At 35.8% G+C, this 18968-nt stretch overlaps 1 protein-coding gene across 1 annotated transcript; it reads right to left on the bottom strand.

Moving 5' to 3' along the window:
- Positions 1-5976: 5976 nt before the first annotated feature.
- Positions 5977-12685, bottom strand: LOC113737522 (uncharacterized). The gene is made up of 2 exons (XM_027264746.1): positions 11513-12685; positions 5977-6231 (listed from the first exon to the last, which is right to left on the bottom strand). Exons 1-2 carry the CDS (start codon positions 12683-12685, stop codon positions 5977-5979), a joined length of 1428 nt encoding a protein of 475 aa, XP_027120547.1.
- Between the last annotated feature and the right edge of the window lie 6283 nt (positions 12686-18968).

Genomic DNA, 18968 nt, shown 5'->3' with positions numbered 1-18968 from the left:
AAAATAGATATGTCTAGAAATAGGATCTTGGAAGTAGTCTTATTAGCATTGGATGATCTTTGCAACAAAAGGAAGGTTATTCGTGAATATCTTAAAGGAGATGCTTGTCTCGATCAAGCTTGCAAGAAGCCTGAATTGATTATTAAAGGAAAGTGTCAAGCTTGTGTTCCATACAAAAAGAGGAAAAAGTTCAAAAGATTCAAAAGTTTCAGCAAAAGCTATAAGCAATTCTCAAGGAGACCTTTTAGAAAGAAGTGGAGCTACTTCAAAAGGAAAGGCAAACCATTCAAAGGCAGGAAAGGAAACAAATGTTTTATTTGTGGAAAGCCAGGACATTTTGCAAAAAACTATCCTCGAAACCAAAAGGGAGTATATATTAAGTTGAAGTGGATATGTTATTCATTTTCTATGGATGCACGTTATTTTGCTTGAGCTATGAGTGAGTGCGTGAGTGAGTCCTGGCGAGAGTTGGGCAGGCGGTCCGCCGAACCCTTTGGTTCGCCTTAGGGGAAGGTGGGGCCGTCACAAAATTCATATGCCGTTCTAGTTCAATGATTCACTGATCTACCCCTTAAAGTGTCTAGCAAATGAGGATCTGCTAAAGACATGTTAAAATTAGGGAAAAGGGTCACAAAGATAGTTCCAACATTTAAAGTTGTTTCAACAGTTGCTATGCAAGCATGCTGATATTTTGTAAATCTAGTGTCGAGTAAAGCTACTAGAGCCACTATTGGAAGCCCTTTTCTTCAATGAAAGGAGAGTTTCTTCTTGCTTTGTTCCCTTGCTTCCTTTTCCAGGATTTCAAGACATTTCTGATAATAAGGATGAAGTACCTTACTGGGTTTTGGGGTTTGATAAACCCATGATGTAGGAATTTTATACCCATCAAAGCTACTTTTGGATGATGTAAAATCATCGGCATCTGGTTGTCTTGGTTCTGGATCTGGCTTGCATGGTCTTGGCTCAAATGATACTGGGTCTACTGGCTTAGACCTTTTAGATCTGTTCTTTTTAGAACAGAGATCTAAAACATCACATTCCAATTGTTCTGCCAACCAGCATTCTTCACAGTTTATGCATGTATCAAAATAGATATGTCTAGAAATAGGATCTTGGAAGTAGTCTTATTAGCATTGGATGATCTTTGCAACAAAAGGAAGGTTATTCGTGAATATCTTAAAGGAGATGCTTGTCTCGATCAAGCTTGCAAGAAGCCTGAATTGATTATTAAAGGAAAGTGTCAAGCTTGTGTTCCATACAAAAAGAGGAAAAAGTTCAAAAGATTCAAAAGTTTCAGCAAAAGCTATAAGCAATTCTCAAGGAGACCTTTTAGAAAGAAGTGGAGCTACTTCAAAAGGAAAGGCAAACCATTCAAAGGCAGGAAAGGAAACAAATGTTTTATTTGTGGAAAGCCAGGACATTTTGCAAAAAACTATCCTCGAAACCAAAAGGGAGTATATATTAAGTTGAAGTGGATATGTTATTCATTTTCTATGGATGCACGTTATTTTGCTTGAGCTATGAGTGAGTGCGTGAGTGAGTCCTGGCGAGAGTTGGGCAGGCGGTCCGCCGAACCCTTTGGTTCGCCTTAGGGGAAGGTGGGGCCGTCACAAAATTCATATGCCGTTCTAGTTCAATGATTCACTGATCTACCCCTTAAAGTGTCTAGCAAATGAGGATCTGCTAAAGACATGTTAAAATTAGGGAAAAGGGTCACAAAGATAGTTCCAACATTTAAAGTTGTTTCAACAGTTGCTATGCAAGCATGCTGATATTTTGTAAATCTAGTGTCGAGTAAAGCTACTAGAGCCACTATTGGAAGCCCTTTTCTTCAATGAAAGGAGAGTTTCTTCTTGCTTTGTTCCCTTGCTTCCTTTTCCAGGATTTCAAGACATTTCTGATAATAAGGATGAAGTACCTTACTGGGTTTTGGGGTTTGATAAACCCATGATGTAGGAATTTTATACCCATCAAAGCTACTTTTGGATGATGTAAAATCATCGGCATCTGGTTGTCTTGGTTCTGGATCTGGCTTGCATGGTCTTGGCTCAAATGATACTGGGTCTACTGGCTTAGACCTTTTAGATCTGTTCTTTTTAGAACAGAGATCTAAAACATCACATTCCAATTGTTCTGCCAACCAGCATTCTTCACAGTTTATGCATGTATCAAAATAGATATGTCTAGAAATAGGATCTTGGAAGTAGTCTTATTAGCATTGGATGATCTTTGCAACAAAAGGAAGGTTATTCGTGAATATCTTAAAGGAGATGCTTGTCTCGATCAAGCTTGCAAGAAGCCTGAATTGATTATTAAAGGAAAGTGTCAAGCTTGTGTTCCATACAAAAAGAGGAAAAAGTTCAAAAGATTCAAAAGTTTCAGCAAAAGCTATAAGCAATTCTCAAGGAGACCTTTTAGAAAGAAGTGGAGCTACTTCAAAAGGAAAGGCAAACCATTCAAAGGCAGGAAAGGAAACAAATGTTTTATTTGTGGAAAGCCAGGACATTTTGCAAAAAACTATCCTCGAAACCAAAAGGGAGTAAACCTTATTTTAGAAATTCAGAATGAATTTAATTTACAATTCTCTGATATAGAATCTGAATTCTCTGAACAGGAAGAAATAACTGATAACACTCTTGTGGCTTTACAGGTTCCTGATATCCTTACAATAAGGACAACTCATCCACAAGAAAGGGTTACTTATCCTCAATCACTCGTTCATATCCTTATGGATAAGTATTCAACACCTATTCCCTTAATTGCATTTTTTAACACTGGTGCAGCCCTTTCCATTATGAAAAAAGATGTTTTATCAGACAAATATTGGACTACTTACACTCATGAGTTTAAAGGAGCTGATGGGAATTCTTTTTACACTACTTCAATTACAAAATATACCATTACTCTCAAACTTCTCCCTAATTGTTACATAACAACTCAGTTTTTGGGAGCCAATTTGATGTCTGGGAAAGACCTTTTACTTGGATTTGATATCTATAGGGAAAACAAGTTTTTCATCACAGCTAAAGGGATAAGATCAAAAACATTTTTTAAACCTTTCATTGATATCCCGAAGCTTTATTTACTAGATGATACAAATCCTTCTTTGGAAGAAAGACTCAAAGAATTTCATAATAAAATTATTCAAGAGTCATGTGCTTCCAATCATCAAGAGTTTTTACAGAAATGTGACCATCCATTGTGAAAAAATTCTGACTTTTACATTCGTCTTCCTTTCAAAAGGAATGAGGATATAAATCCCACAAAGCTAGTCATTTAGGAATGAATCCTGATGATACTTAGCTTGCTGAACAAGAATGCCAAGAACTCTTGAAATTTGTATTAATTGAGATATCTGATTCTCAATGGGCGTGCCAAGCTTTTTATGTCAACAAAAGATCAGAACAGGTAAGAGGAAAGATGAGACTGGTAATCAATTATCAGCCTCTTAATCTTTTTCTTCTTGATGATCAATTTCCAATTCCCAATAGGTTTACACTTTTTTCTCAGATTTCTAAAGCAAAATGGTTTTCAAAATTTGACTTGAAATCTGGATTTTGGCAATTGGGAATTCACCAAGATGATAGGCACAAAACTGGCTTTTGCATTCCAAATCATCATTATCAATGAAAGGTGATGCCAAAATGGATCCATATTTGTTATGGATGTACATCTTAGCACCATCAGCAAGAGATTTGGGGAGTGAACTGATAAAAGTTTGTTTTAGATTTATATCTGCACCAAGAATATAAAAAAGCTTAGTCATTTTCTTAAAATGTTTATTGAGATCTTTTCGATCATAAGATAAACACTTCATTAGAAAAAACTCTTTTCTCTTGGTTTCTCTGCTTTCTTTGACATCTCCTATAACATCAAGTGAAGGATGTTTATATTTTCTGAAAAATCTTGTCTGGTTAAGAAAGTCATCTTGTCTGTGTCTCCCAGACTTATCCACCATTCTTTCAGGATTCCTGAAAAATGTCCAGTAAAGACAGATAAAATTTCAAAATGAGATTCTTCATGCAAGTTTTGTGCAATCATCCAAGCATGAAAATCTTAGAATCTTGCTTCCCATTTTTCAGAAGGAATATCATCAATAGTAAAAAGTTGGACTCCCTTTGCTTGTGGAAAGTCTGTCCTTTGAGGCCTTAATGGGGAAGTTTCTCCTTCTGCTTCATCATCTGGTTCAACAACTTCAACTTTGGTGTTCATATTGATAAAAGGAATTTCTTCCTCTTCATTATGAACAGTTATTGACTGATCAAAAGATTCAGAGGATTCTGAAGTTTGTTCTTGGCTGCTTTCTGAATCAGAATTTGTGTCATCTGAACTATCTTCTGAAGATTCTGATTCTGGGGATACTGGATCTGATGTCTTTGTATATCTAGTAATATAAGGGATTGAATCTTGTTGGAGATCCTCTAACATAGATGAAAGAGGATTATCATATACCTTTGTAGCTTCATTTGCCTTTTGTTCCTATTCAATAGAAAAAATCGGATTAGTATGTACTGTATACATTAACGAAACTACTGGTTGATCAGCAATTACTTTAGCCTTGCGTTTTCTGTCTTCTTCTGCTTTTCTTTGTTCAGCTTCAATCTTTCATTGCTCATTTTCTTGTCTTTCTTGTTCTTTTTTATTTCTACGATATTCTCGTAGAACTGCAGCTATGTCAAAAGGTTTAGAAGCTGGTTGTGGTTGATCTGGAAAGAAAACTGAAGGATTAGGTGTTGTAATATTACCAAAATAAAAGGGGGTTGGCCAATTCCTAAGAGGAATGGTACCAAAACTTGAACTTACCTAGGGAGTAAGTTCAAATGGTCCAATATCATATTTTGGAACTTCTCCCGTTGCTTTCAAATTAGTAATTTGGTTTTGAAGAATTTAGTTTCTTTTTCTCTGCTCAAAACAAAATTTGCTAAAGATGATGAGGTAGTAGGCATATTATATTTAAGACTTTCAAGTCTTTTTTCAAGAACATTAATCATATGTGATACTTGATCTTTTTGAGACTGAACTGTAGTATCAATATGATTAACAGTAGTATCAATATGATTCACCTTTTTGTGTACCTCAGAAACATTATGATGAATTGTGGTGAGAGCAATATTCTGGACCAAGGAATTTTCTATCTGCCAGTTAAGAACCTCATCAGCAGGATTGGTTCTCTGGGTTTCTCCAGTTGGAAGGATGACAGGTGCTGGAGTTTGAATCTTTGGGGTATGTTTAAAATCATTTTTTACAAATGATTCTAAAGGAGGAAAATCAGCTTCTTGAAACATGAAACATTCGGTTGGTTGGGCTGAAGCCATGGGTTCAAACGTAGGGATTGAAAATTTTTGGGTTTGAACAGGTTTCCATTCCTGGGTCTGTTTCTTCTTGCTTTGTTCCCTTGCTTCCTTTTCCAAGATTTCAAGACATTTCTGATAATAAGAATGAAGTACCTTACTGGGTTTTGGGGTTTGATAAACCCATGATGTAGGAATTTCATACCCATCAAAGCTACTTCTGGATGATGTAAAATCATCGGCATCTAGTTGTCTTGGTTCTGGATCTGGCTTGCATGGTCTTGGCTCAAATGGTACTAGGTCTATTGGCTTCGACCTTTTAGATCTGTTCTTTTTAGAACAGAGATCTAAAACATCACATTCCAATTGTTCTGCCAACAAGCATTCTTCACAATTTCTGCATGTATCAAAATAGATATGCCCAGAAATAGGATCTTGGAAGTAATAGACTGCATCTCTATTTGTATCAAAATACTGAATTATATCCTGAAGGATGCAGGATTTCTTGCAATTTTCCTCATATGCTCCCAAGTGAATTGCTTCTTCTCTTGGTGATTTCATAGAAACTTCTGCAAATAAAATAGATAAAGTATTATTTTTTTATTTTAAATGTGAATGATCGAAAGCGATTGAAGTTCTCCCTTCTTTTGTCTGTGAGATCCTTGAGAGTGAAAACTCTAAAGGTTCATTTGATTGTGTGCAAAGACTCATAATCAGTGATCCAACTATCAGGCAAGAGTGTGATTGGATCTGACTTTGAGATTTGTCTAGGTACATGGGTGCAACATGCAGAGTTCTTCTCATCAACCCGAATAAGAAGAGCATTTTCACCACCTGGGACTACAAGGTCTAGTGCATGATTTTGCACTCGATAAACCATTTGGTAGTGAAGTGTTGCTGCAATTGCATCAGAAACCTGATCTGCTCCAACAATTTGTACCTATACTTTTAAAGTGTCTAGCAAATGAGGATCTGCTAAAGACATGTTAAAATTAGGGAAAAGGATCACAAAGATGGTTCCAGCATTTAAAGTTGTTTCAACAGTTGCTATGCAAGCATACTGATACTTTGTAAATCTTATGTCGAGTAAAGCTACTCGAGCCACTATTGGAAGCCCTTTTCTTCCATGAAAGGAGAGTGATATTCTGATGGCTCCAAAATGAATATGAGTGTATCCCTGTTCTTTCCATGGGGAAGGAAAATCAGTTGGAATATGAAGAGTAATAATTGTTCCTTCTTTGTAGCAAGAATAGGGTGTTGATCAACCTTTGAAGCTTGAATATATTCTTTGACTCCTTTGGGTTGGTGTGTGACAGCCCCACCTCCCCCTAAGGCGAACCAAAGGGTTCGGCGGACCGCCTACCCAACTCTCGTCGGGACTCAGTCGATCACTTCAAGCAACCATCGGAATAAACCACAAGAATGAGTATAACAATGATCCAAACTTAAAGTGAAACTTATATACATTGCTATCTCAAAAGAAATACAACTTCAATGTACAAAGATTCTCAGTTCTTCAATCATCAGCCCGTGCCAAAGCTAGGGCGAGAACCATTACAAAACAAAGAACTAGACTAGGCTAGTCTATACCAAGCTCTCGTCCTGGCTTGCCTTCCCCTGTTAAGGAAAACAAAACTAAAGGGATAAGCTAAAAACTCAGTGAGGTTCCGAACATATAATCAAGCCATAAATCAAATAACAAGTCATGAAACATTCACAATATAAAGCGATATTAACACATACATTAAAAGGATACGTTCGTTCATTCGTTCTCCTGTCATTTTCCCTTATTCCTCCAATCATTTGGAAAATGCATTTTTTTATAAATAAAACCCTCGTTCTTTCTTTCGTTTCATTCACCCCCTCCTGGATGTTGGCCAGCCTCCACCAGAATACAAGGTAATACTCGAGTATACCAAATTCACCCAGGGTCACCATATCGCCCGACCGAGTCTGCTTCTGGCTCGAGTCGATCGGTAACGAAGGGCAGGGCCCAGTTCAGCCAAAAGGCTTACATCATGCGCAACTAACGTTTCAATCATTAAATCCTTGAAAATTTCACATTTATTTAGGTCAAGTGCGATAAAGTACGCACTCGCTTAGAAAACTCGTTTTGGAAATCATTAAAAGCACTTAACACGTTATCAAACAATAATACAAGTCATGAACTCAAGAAAATATAGCAAACAAGGAACACTCACCTATTTACGCAAAACAAGGAGCAAAATATCCTTCCGGATATTACCTTTAGTCACCGAGAAAACCTATGATTAAACGAGAAAGAATATAGCACAACCAATTAGGTTAAATCGAAGAAAATCCAACTAATTACGAGTAAAACGTATAAAGATGGATTTAAAGTGAAAAGAGGACGTTTGGATTCATGGACGGGAATAACTAGGGTTTCATAAACCAAACGCAAAATCAAACTAAAAAGGGTTATAAAATTCCAACGGAAACATTTGACCAAGGACAAATTAAAATCCAAATAGATAGGCTAAGGAAATATTCTTTCTAAATCGTTTGTGTGGCTAAAAGTCAATATATATTCAAGTAAAGGTCTTAATGAAAATCATATGGAAAAGGAGGACACTTAACCTCATTTGAAAGTAGTTCACGTGTGGCCGAGAAAACCCTAACTAATACCTCTATATTTTGGTACGGAGTAAATAACTATTTGAGTTTCAAACAGAAGAGGTATCATGTTTTGAAATGGTAAAACGGTCAAGGTATTTGCCAAAAGAAAGTATACAAGTTCAAATAGAAACTTAGCCCTCAACCGCCTTTTGAAAGAACCGATGAAATTTTCAATGAAATACACCCAAATCAACCCAAAACACATTTCTAAAACCCCTTTAACTTATACACATTACAAGAAAATAAACGGACGGCATTTCCCCTTAACTTCTTCACTTTCACCCTACAATCACATACCCAATAACAATAATCCACCACAAAGACATTTTAACATCATAGACCATTAAACCCCCTTAATATTCAACCAATTGAGACCTCAATAAACAGCCATAAGAATTTCCCCAAATTAAAACCCTAATTCTGAAATTTATACCCATAAGCGGAAATTTTCCGCAATCAATCGCAATTAACGCATGTAAGCTTCAATTAACACCACATCATGTCACCATTCCAAGACTAAACAAGAGTTATCATATAAAATCAGGAAAATCACCAATAAATCAGAAATTTAGCAAAACTCTACTATCCACCATAAATCTTCCGCAAAATCACCTATTTAGCTACTATAAGACTCTAGTTTACAATTATTGGAACAAAAGGAAGTTTTCTAGGTAAGTTACCTTTTTAACTCAAGAAAGATAAGAGCTTAGAACTACCCCTTCAAAAATCACTCCACCAAAAGCTTTACACCTCCTTGGTAAACACTTGTACGGAGTAGTTTGCGATTTCACCGGTTAAAACTCAAGATTTGAACCAAAATTGAAGATAGAAAATGAAGAGCTTTTCTCTCTTTTCTCTCTAGACAACCGGCCAAGAGGAAGAAGAAATGAAGATATTTTGGCCAAAAAGTAGGATAAGAATGAAGGAAACAGCCGGTCAAAGCTGCTGACCGGCTGTGACACGTCAGAATCCGGCCGGATTCCTGGCCGGATACTGGCCAGAGAAGAAAACAAATTTTTTTTTCCAAAACCTTCAACAGTCAGGCCAGCAATCCGGCCAAGACTGGCCGGATTTTCGGCTGGATTTGGCCCCTTTCCTTTTTCGAAAAATTTTCCTTTTCCAAGCTCACACGCCGCGTTCGTCCGTACTTCCAACAAATATATATATCTATAATCTCACACAAAAACACTTAATGCAAACAATCACACGCTCATATATATGAAATGAAACCCTTCTTAGAAATGGATAGGGAATGGCTTTCCTTTTTTTCCTTTTCAATTTAGAAAAGGAAGTGAGCATAAACAAAATGCTGGGAAAATGTGAAAAATTTTAGGGTTCTCACATGGTGCTTGATCAAAGACTTGATTGTTCGGACAGGAGAGAAAGATTGTTTACCATATACAGAATAAGGATTAATAACAGGATGAGAGGTAGGATCAACCACCTTTGGTTCTACAGAGACTTCATACAAATAATCTAATTTATTACTATTAGTTTTATTTAATACAAGATCAGAAGAAGTAGATGAAGACATAACTAAATTATACTAGATTCTTCGAACTTTAAGATCCTTATCTATAACTACTCGACTCTTTTTTGTCTTTTCTCTTTCTTCACTATCTAGCTTCTCAGTTCTTATGACATGCAAACGCTGATAAAGTAGATCTAGATGAACTTGCCTACTAACTATAGTATAAGACAGAGGATGTAAATACTCACTAGCACTCTGTTTTTCATTTTCATACATTTCTATAAACATAAGACATTCTTCTTCATTATATTGATCATATGCACACCAATGATTACCTGCAAAATGACGATGACGAATACAACAATACAATTATTATAATTACCATATAAATTCAACCATTGCATATTTTGAAGATATTCATGGACAATATTCATGAGAATATAATCGGAATATGAGAGTATGGATAAGGGACTTATTTCCTTTAAACATTTGGCTCTGATACCAACTTTCAGAGTGGCCAGCATCCTTCAAGGTATTCCCGATCAACATAGCCCTCCTCTCGGCCTTCAACGATCAAGGGACTTTTATGAAGCGACTTTGGATACCCTTCTAGCCATGTATCTTTGCCTTGTTTAAAGGAATAAAAGAAAACTTAGGCTGCCATGAGATTTACAAACACTCTCAAACTTTTTATTGATAATTCTCGATGATCCCTTCCACTGGTAGAGTTCATCTATTTATATTACAAGGAAAAGGTCTTTCATCCTTTCAAGAAACACAGTTTGTCTGGGTACATGGGTGCAACATGCAGAGTTCTTCTCATCAACCCGAATAAGAAGAGCATTTTCACCACCAGGGACTGCAAGGTCTAGTGCATGATTTTGCACTCGATAAGCATTTTCACCACCAGGGACTACAAGGTCGGGAGAACTTCAATCTCTTTTGATCATTCACATTTAAAATCCAAAAATAATACTTTATCTATTTTATTTGCAGAAGTTTCTATGAAATCACCAAGAGAAGAAGCAATTCACTTGGGAGCATATGAGGAAAATTGCAAGAAATCCTGCATCCTTCAGGATATTATTCAGTATTTTGATACAAATGGAGATGCAGTCTCAGGATAGATTTAGGTTAATGCCCCATTTCTTTATCTGTATTTAGTGTTTAGTCTCCTTCGTAGCAGCAACCAGAGGATAAAACTGTACCCAGGTATACTTCTTTCGGTCCAGACTACAATATACCACATGGTTCAAAATGTTGGGTTTACTTGTTTCAGGAACTTAACCCTCAATTGGTCCAAAATACCATGCAGAGTGTATTATTATACCTATTGGCATGATTTCCTTGTCCTTGCAGTCAGAGATAAGATGAAAAACTTAAAGAAGAAATGGTCATCTTTAGGTCCATCATTTTATCACCGTTGAAATGGCTGAATTCCATACTCAAGATATTAAAGCAGCGAAGGCTGCGCATCAAATTAGCTCGTCATCTCTGTCTAGTTTTCCCTTATGCAAACAATTTTTTATTTTGAGTCAGAAGAAGGACAAGTAGAAAGGCATTACTGTCCCTTGACTATCAAAAGATGAGGATTTTCATCTTTTATCTTTTACATAATAATATCACTTAGTGGACGCTAGAATGTTGCTTTGGCCCATGTACAAAATTCTTTTCAGAATGGACACAAGAATCAGTTCTGTTTGAAAGTGGAGTGTGAATGTCAGAAATATTTCACCAATTTATATGAACTTTTGATAGTTCTAATGACTTTGCTCAATCTTATTGTTGCTTTGGGGAACACTCAAGCCATATCCTTTCAATATATTTTCAAGCTATGCGAAAACAAGTATTTTTTCCTATTCAAATATGATGGTTGAGACTCCCAGAAAGACAAATAGAAAAGGTACGAATTTGAATAAAAAGTAAAAATTTTCTATCCTATTTTTTTGATAAGATTGGTGTTTTTCAGCTAATTTCTTACTATGACTAGGACGCTTTGAAAGAGAATCAAATAAAGTCAGATCATTTATCCTAATTTTGTCAACCATGGGCCTTCACCTTTCTGCCCGGTGCATTCTGAAGGTGCCCTTTGCCCTCCGTGACAGAAACTTACGTTTTTTGGACAACGAAGGCAATTGTGTGCTAAGCTGCCCCTAATCCTTTTGAGGTTGTTCATGAATTCCTGTGGCAGAGTTCCTTGAAGGAAGTTGTACTCGAGAAACAAAGTTTTCCAAGAATACAGCTTTGCTCCATATTCCTTCGGGATCCAACCAGAGAATAAATTATGCCCAAGATAGATTGCTCTTAGATTCTGAAAGGTGATTAAATGCAATGGCAAATGACCACGGAGATGGTTACCGTGGGCGTCCAATAGCTGAAGCTGGCTGGGTTGATTCATGAATACGACTTCAATATCAGTGAAGAGATTTGCTGAGACATTGATGCTGCTTACCTTAGGTGATGTAAGGATATCCGGCTCTATTTTGCCAGAGAGCCTATTATCACTGAGATCTAATGTCTTGAGATGTGGAAGCCTTCCAATGGATGAAACATTGCCAGAAATCATATTGTGACTTAATAATAGCGTTCTTAAACTTGTAGGGAAGTGAGGCAGTGTACCATAGAATAGGTTGCTACTGAGATCTAATGTGGTTAGCTGCCATAGACCAGAAAAGTCTGGTAACTTCCCTGAGAATTGGTTGCCGGATAGTCGTAGGTGTAACAAGCTCCTTAATGCAGAGATCTTTGGAGGAATGGTACCAGAAAGCCTGTTCTGCGACAAATCAAAATGTTCAAGCCTCGTCATCTCGCTCAATCCTTCAGGAAGACCACCAGAGAAAAAGTTTTGCGACAAAAGAAGTTTGGTTATCTTTCTCAACTTGGCTATAGTATTTGGTATTGGTCCCCGGAAGTTGTTGTTCCTCAAGTTTAGGGTAGTGAGCTCTGTCAAGTTTCCAATTGTTGGAGTCAGAAAACCGTCCAATCCATCTCCTTCAAGGTTAATTACAGCTATTCGACTGCTAGAATTATCTTCAGGAGTTGTACATAAAACTCCTAGAAAATGAGGCCCCGAGCTTTCGCATGGATCTGTGTCAAAGTTCCAAGTGCTGAGAAATGAAGTTGAGGAGACAGTGTTGGGATCAACAGCCTCCCTGATGTTACGTAGAACTTGAATATCAGATTGCAGAGTTAGCGAAACAACAAGACATGGAACAAGAATAAGGGAAATAGCTAAAAAAGTTGTATAGCAGAAAAAAGACGATGCAAAATGCATAGATGTGGCCATTGCATTTAGAAAACTTTAGAGCAGTCCGAAGCTCAATATTGATACTCGACGCCTGCTGAAGCTACTTATATGCCTTCACAAGCAAAGCATGATAAACAGCTTAGGAAATCGTTAGTATCATTCAGGGCATCGGCACGCAAAATGAACTCTGCAAAGTAGGTTAAAAATACAGCAAGCGCTGCCAGTTAATTATTCGGGAATGTATATTATATGCCAATTTCGTCCTAAATTATTCGGTGAATCAAATCTTACTGTAGACTTAAGTTGTTGTGACTTTTTGTTAGTTGAAATCAGTTTATATTGCTCCTGCTCCTCCTTTGCTAATTCTGCACATTTTTGACAAATTTTTCATAATTACCAAAAGTTAACAAATTGTACAAATGTGTCATGGATTTATTTTTAATGGTGAAATTGAGCTGCTTCCCCGTTGGCTCGGCTCAGTTAAGACCCGAAGCCGAGAAGCCCCCAATCCCCTTGTGAATCATTTGGGGACATGTTATTATTACAGAATTTGGTTTTTTTTTTTGCTTTTCTTTTTTTGTACGTCTGAGAGTCCTGATGTCACATATCTATAAACACCCCCCCCCCCCAAAAAAAAACAAGGGATTTGGATTTCGGTTAATTACCACGAAGAGACAAATTGAGGGGAAAAGAAAGCATCGTATCTTGGGCTGTAGCTGGAAAACAATTTATGTAAACCAGACAAATCACATGAAAAAGTCACTTTTTTGCAGCAAATATTAATCTTCTCAGACTTGAGCCCGCAGCACATCCACCCATGGCTCACTTTTGCTTGTTTCCAACTACAGCCATTAGCCATTGTACCTTTTCATGAGTTTCTTTTTTTGGTTGGTTGTCAAATAATTATAGGTAGTACTACTAAGACTAATTAAGGTTGGCTAGAGTCATTTGTAAGTAGTACATAGGTTAAGTTTGATTAGGGTCCACTTACGTAGTGTATAATATACAATTATCATTAGTGATTGCCTCTCTTTTGTCCTAAAGTGATTTCTTTTTGGCTCATCATGCACGAATATATTAATTTGGGAATGGACATGGTTTTGGGACCTTTTTCTTCGAAGAACAAAGACCAAAAAACGTTGGGACTTAAGCAGGAATTTTTTATTCTATATTTTTTTTCTTTTCGTGCCTCTTATTAATGGATGCCATAATAAATAAGTTAAATAGGTTAGTCGGTCGATTTGAGGTTTTTCAAATTGACCCCAAGTTGACCGGTTTGTTTTTCAAACTATTTAAACGTGATTTTAGGTCGAACACTCAAGCCCACAACAAATGTGTTAGGTTCATATATGAATTCACTGTCCTATATATACTTTAGAAAATGGAGTCATGTGGCTCTGGATTTGCTTAGAAATGTTCACGCCTCGCTGCCCCAAGGATGAAATCAGGAGTAGATGTCTCAAAATGGGTGATTCGAGCGGATTTGAGCGGGTCATAATTGGATAATGAATATAATCGAGTCAATTCATTTATACTCATATAAATAAATAGATATATATCCATTTATACCCATTTAATAAATGGGTATGAGTATATATCCAATTACATTTTTATACCCATACCTATTTATGAGTCATTTAAAATTCTATTTATTATTTTTATTTTTTTGCATGCTGTTCGACAAGGAATGATGATATTTTATTGTTATTTGATTGGTAAGCTAGTTTGGACAGGTCAACATGATTGAATTGTATTGACACCTCCAGTCAAGAGTTGAGGAGGATACTACATCTAAGTCTTAGAAATTCATGTTTTTCACTTTAAACATCTAAAAATTTTCAAAATCTCCTTTAGAAATCACAATTTTGATTGATTTTTTTGAGTGTTTTTAAGAATATTTATAGAAAAAAAATAATGTATCACTTTTTTAAAATGTGGAGTAAAAATGTGATTCATAATTATTTTAAGATAATATTCTTAAAAAATGCAAAAAGGAAAAAAAAAACAGAAATGCAATCGAATGCACCCCACAAAAATTTTATATTGTCTGTGTGTGATGCTTGTCCTCTCCAAATAAATATTCTAGTTCTACTTCTGTCTTGCACTACGTCCCCATGAATCGGACCAAAGTAATATAATACTCCCTCCGTCCCATTTTGATAGTCCTGTTTTTCTTTTTCATCCGTCCCAAATTGTAGTCCAGTCTTCAATTGAAGAATGTAGTTGTATTTTAATTTTTCTAAAATACCCTTATTCAATGTAAGTTGTTGTTACTATAAATCTACCCCAGAGAGTTGATTCTTTTTTTACCATTAATTCAAGTTCCCATAAAGTTATACTCTAATTAATGTGAGGGTATTTTAGGAAAATAGTTACCTAAATTGATTGTTCTAACAAAATTAACTACTTTTTCTTAAACTGTGTGAAAAAGCAAACAGAACTATCAAAGTGAGACGAAAGGAGTATGAAAAAAAAGAGTCTAGAAAAGTGAAAAGGTGCAGAAAAAGTAAATGAAGCACGTGTCATTTCACCTGTCGACAACATGCAATTCGAGGATGATCCGTTCGAAGAAGTCTAATTGCTTTTAGTGTTTAATTTCTCATCAATACAAACACAATTTCTTTAATTCGAGGATGATCCGTTCCAAGAAATCTAATTGCTAAAGTTGCTTAAAACGATTCTTTATATACTAAATGGATGCTACTTTCCCTTTGTATCTTCCTTTCTGCTTAAAATGGTAACAAGGACTTCTTTTTTCCTTTTCTTTCTCATTTCTTTTTGTTCTGAGTAGTATTTTCTCTTTTTTTCTTTTTTATGGTGTACTACAAATATATTGACTGGTAAATTTTTATTATTTTTTCTCTCTGGTTTTGTTTCTTTTTTTTTTCTTCTAAATGTATGCATGAGAGTGCGTGTTTGTGTCGGTAATCTTTTTTTTTTTCCGCTTCTTCCTCATAATCAGAAATTGGGGCTATTGGTCATCATATTTTTTTTCCTTTAGGTGCTCCTCGTTCATTCTTTATATTGATCAGGGTTATAGTACATCATATTGTGGTACTTAATTATAATTATTGAATCCAATTAACTCGTCATCTTGCACAAGTATGAATTGAAGCATAATTAACTTGTCATCTTCCTTACCGCCTTTGACAACATGCATTATTATGGGAGAATGATTCATTCTACGAAGACGAAACGAATTAAAGAGGAACGTCATGGGTTAGAAATTGGTAAAAACTGCCTCTAGAAAAATAATCAGAAAAATTTTTGTACTGGAAGCATTATATACATTAGATATTTTTTTAATTAAATTCTCCTTGAACTAGAGAAGGGTTTTTATTTCTTTTTCTTCTTCTTATAGTATTGGAGCGTACAATTATGTAAAAGTACAAGAGCTATGATAATGCATCCCAAACCCCATAGGCTTTGGCCTCGTTTGGATAGCAATTACTACGTATTTTCGCGAACACATTTTCGAATCACTTTTTTACCTTACATATATCAAATATCTACAATAATTTTTTTATAAAAAGTTCAGAAAAATACAATCCAAACAAGGCCTTTATTTACCGGATATGGGACACGGACACTTGTGACAACTGCCCAGAATAGAACAGTGTAGAGGTGTCAACGGGTTGGGTTCGGGTTGAAATTCAAAATGTCTGGATTCGAACCCGTTTTTATGTAGTAGACTCGGACTCAATCCGTATATACCCGATGAGTCTTGATCTTAGAGTCTCGGAATTGGGTCTGACGGATCCGAGTCGGGTTCGGGTCGGGTTCGGGTCTAAAAGGTTCAAATTTAAATATTTTAAAATCAAATCCAAAAATAATCATAAATCAAATATCCAAACTTAAACAAATCAAATTACAAAACTAAATCACAAATAACTTGTCGCGCCCCATTTTTTTGATAAGAATAATAAATAAAAGACGACGAGTTTAGGAAAATGGCTTTTGATTCAAGTTTTGATTTAAAAATGAATTTTTGATTTAAAAAGAAAATGGAAAAAAGCATGGGTCTAAATGGGACTTGAAAATACGACGATTTGACCCAAAATATAGTTTAAAAAGGGTTTTTTGAATGGAAAATGGAGTCGCCACTTGGTATTGAGTTGAGCTGTACCAAGTCACCTAAAAAATGAATTTTAAAGGAAAAAGTAGAAAATCCTTTTTAAACGACTCCAAGTCTACGAAAATCAGAGAAAAAGATTCGGGAGTCACATTTGAAGAAAGGGAAGGCAAGGATAAGAATCCAAGGCACCCTTTCAACCTAGCCAAGGCTAGTTGCGCGATTTAGTCAAAGATTTTCTTATTTTAACCTAAAGATTTATCACATTTGGATGTTCTATATGAATGCAAACCCTAGACCTAGGAGGGTATCGGGGGTCGAAATGTATCTTTAAAGCTTATTTGGTACCAATCACATTAATTGTGACGCCCAATAAAGACTCTTCGAAGAAGTCACGAATAATGCAAGTCATGAGACTCGAAAGAAAGAAAATAATAATAATATACAAATGTGTATGACCTAAAGAAATGCATCATGTCAGGAGCGGGGGACTAATGTTCGTGACTCAATGTTCCCTTTAATAGAGGGAATACGAGCGTGCTAAGATTAGAAAGCCAAACTCGTCCATATCCCATATCCAAAGGGTTATCTCTAGTCTAATCAGGCAAAAATGCACTAATCTACCCCCTAATTTCCTAAATGAGATGCAAATCTAAATGTTATATATACATAGGGGTAAGGGATATTTTATTAGGAGGAATATTATGTGAAAATGATAAAGATCCTAAAAAATGGAAAAATATGCATAAAGTGTAATGTAATCATACAAACATGATCTAGCGAGGGAGGTTCCTAAGGGTCTAGCATTGGACTTGTGAGAACCCCGAAAAAAATATATATAAATACCATTCTGTAGATCATTTGCATTTCTTTTAACTCTATAATAAATTTTAGCATTAATTTCCCTTGTCTGCTTATAAGACCGTAAAAATAATTTTGTGTGAGAAATAATATAATTTTCATGAGTTATGAATTTTCTTGATTTTGCTAGACTAAATTAATACATCCGGAGTTAGTATAAATTATCGCCTTAAAATAAAATGCTAAAATACTTAGTTTTCTTTATGTTAAAAATTAACGCTACCTGAGTAGATTAATTATATAAAATTTCTTGAATTTCAATAATTAATCCTAATTAGCGAATAGCGTTAAATACTAGTAAGAATTTTCACGTTAAGACCAGAACCAATAAATTTTATGTGCAAAATATCGAGTATTCTCAAATTGGACTACGTGAATATATTTTACTCTATGTACTAAACTTATTAGTTTTGCTACTTTAAATTCATATTTCAATTGTAAACTATTTCTTTGACCTAACAATTAATCTCTCTGAACTCTAGTATTGTAATTAATTGTTTTGAATTAAAGTATGAAGATAATGTTTATGTAATAAATAATATAATTGTAATCAATATTGAATTATTCAGTTTTGTTATACTAAAAGTAATAATTCTTGAGCGATATTAAGTTTACTCTCTAAAAAAAATAAATTCCTTAATTTGCAATAGCTAACTTTATTACGAATAAGATTAAGGGTATACTGAAACCTTAGTATTAAGATGCAATCGATAAATTTTGGACAAGAACGATATAAGTATCCTAGATATACGTAGGACGTAAGACTTACGATAATTAAGGCCTTGTAGGACTAGTGTATAATTCGACGTTTAAATCACACTTGGGGATAATTTTTGGACTTTAGTTAGAGCCAAGGACTTAAGGGGATAATTGGAGGATTAGTGAAAAGTCTACAATACCCTCACAACCTCACAATACAACCCACGGCCTTAACCAAATTCTGCAACCAAACAACTCCCGGACATCATGATCATCAGCCACCCCTTTCGGCCAACCGCAGCTCCACCACCTCAGCCGGCCAATCACGCACTTCACCATTGCAGCACCACTTCACAACCTTATACGCTACCTCTTCATTCGGCCAGTGAGAAACTTATCCAATTCAATACTCAAACATCCTACACACTCAACCGAGCACCATTTCCATCTCTTCTGCACCACTACAACTCAGACTACAACCACCAGCCGCATTCCACTCCACATTTCATCGTGAGTATCGACCGAGAGGAGAGGGAGTTACCTGCTGTAACCGAGAGCAAGAAGAAAGAAATCCCTGAGCAGAAAATTTCCTGTTCTGTCCGCTAGCTGAGGGAGGAAGCCAGGTGACCACCGCGTGAGAACATTTGACCTACACCCTTCCCTCTTCTAGCTGTGACCATTTTCGACTTC

The sequence above is a fragment of the Coffea arabica genome, chromosome 3e (assembly GCF_036785885.1).
Source record: "Coffea arabica cultivar ET-39 chromosome 3e, Coffea Arabica ET-39 HiFi, whole genome shotgun sequence".
Taxonomy (NCBI): Eukaryota; Viridiplantae; Streptophyta; class Magnoliopsida; order Gentianales; family Rubiaceae; genus Coffea; species Coffea arabica.
Note: the sequence above shows the minus strand (reverse complement) of the source record. Positions and strands in the feature narration are given on the sequence as shown.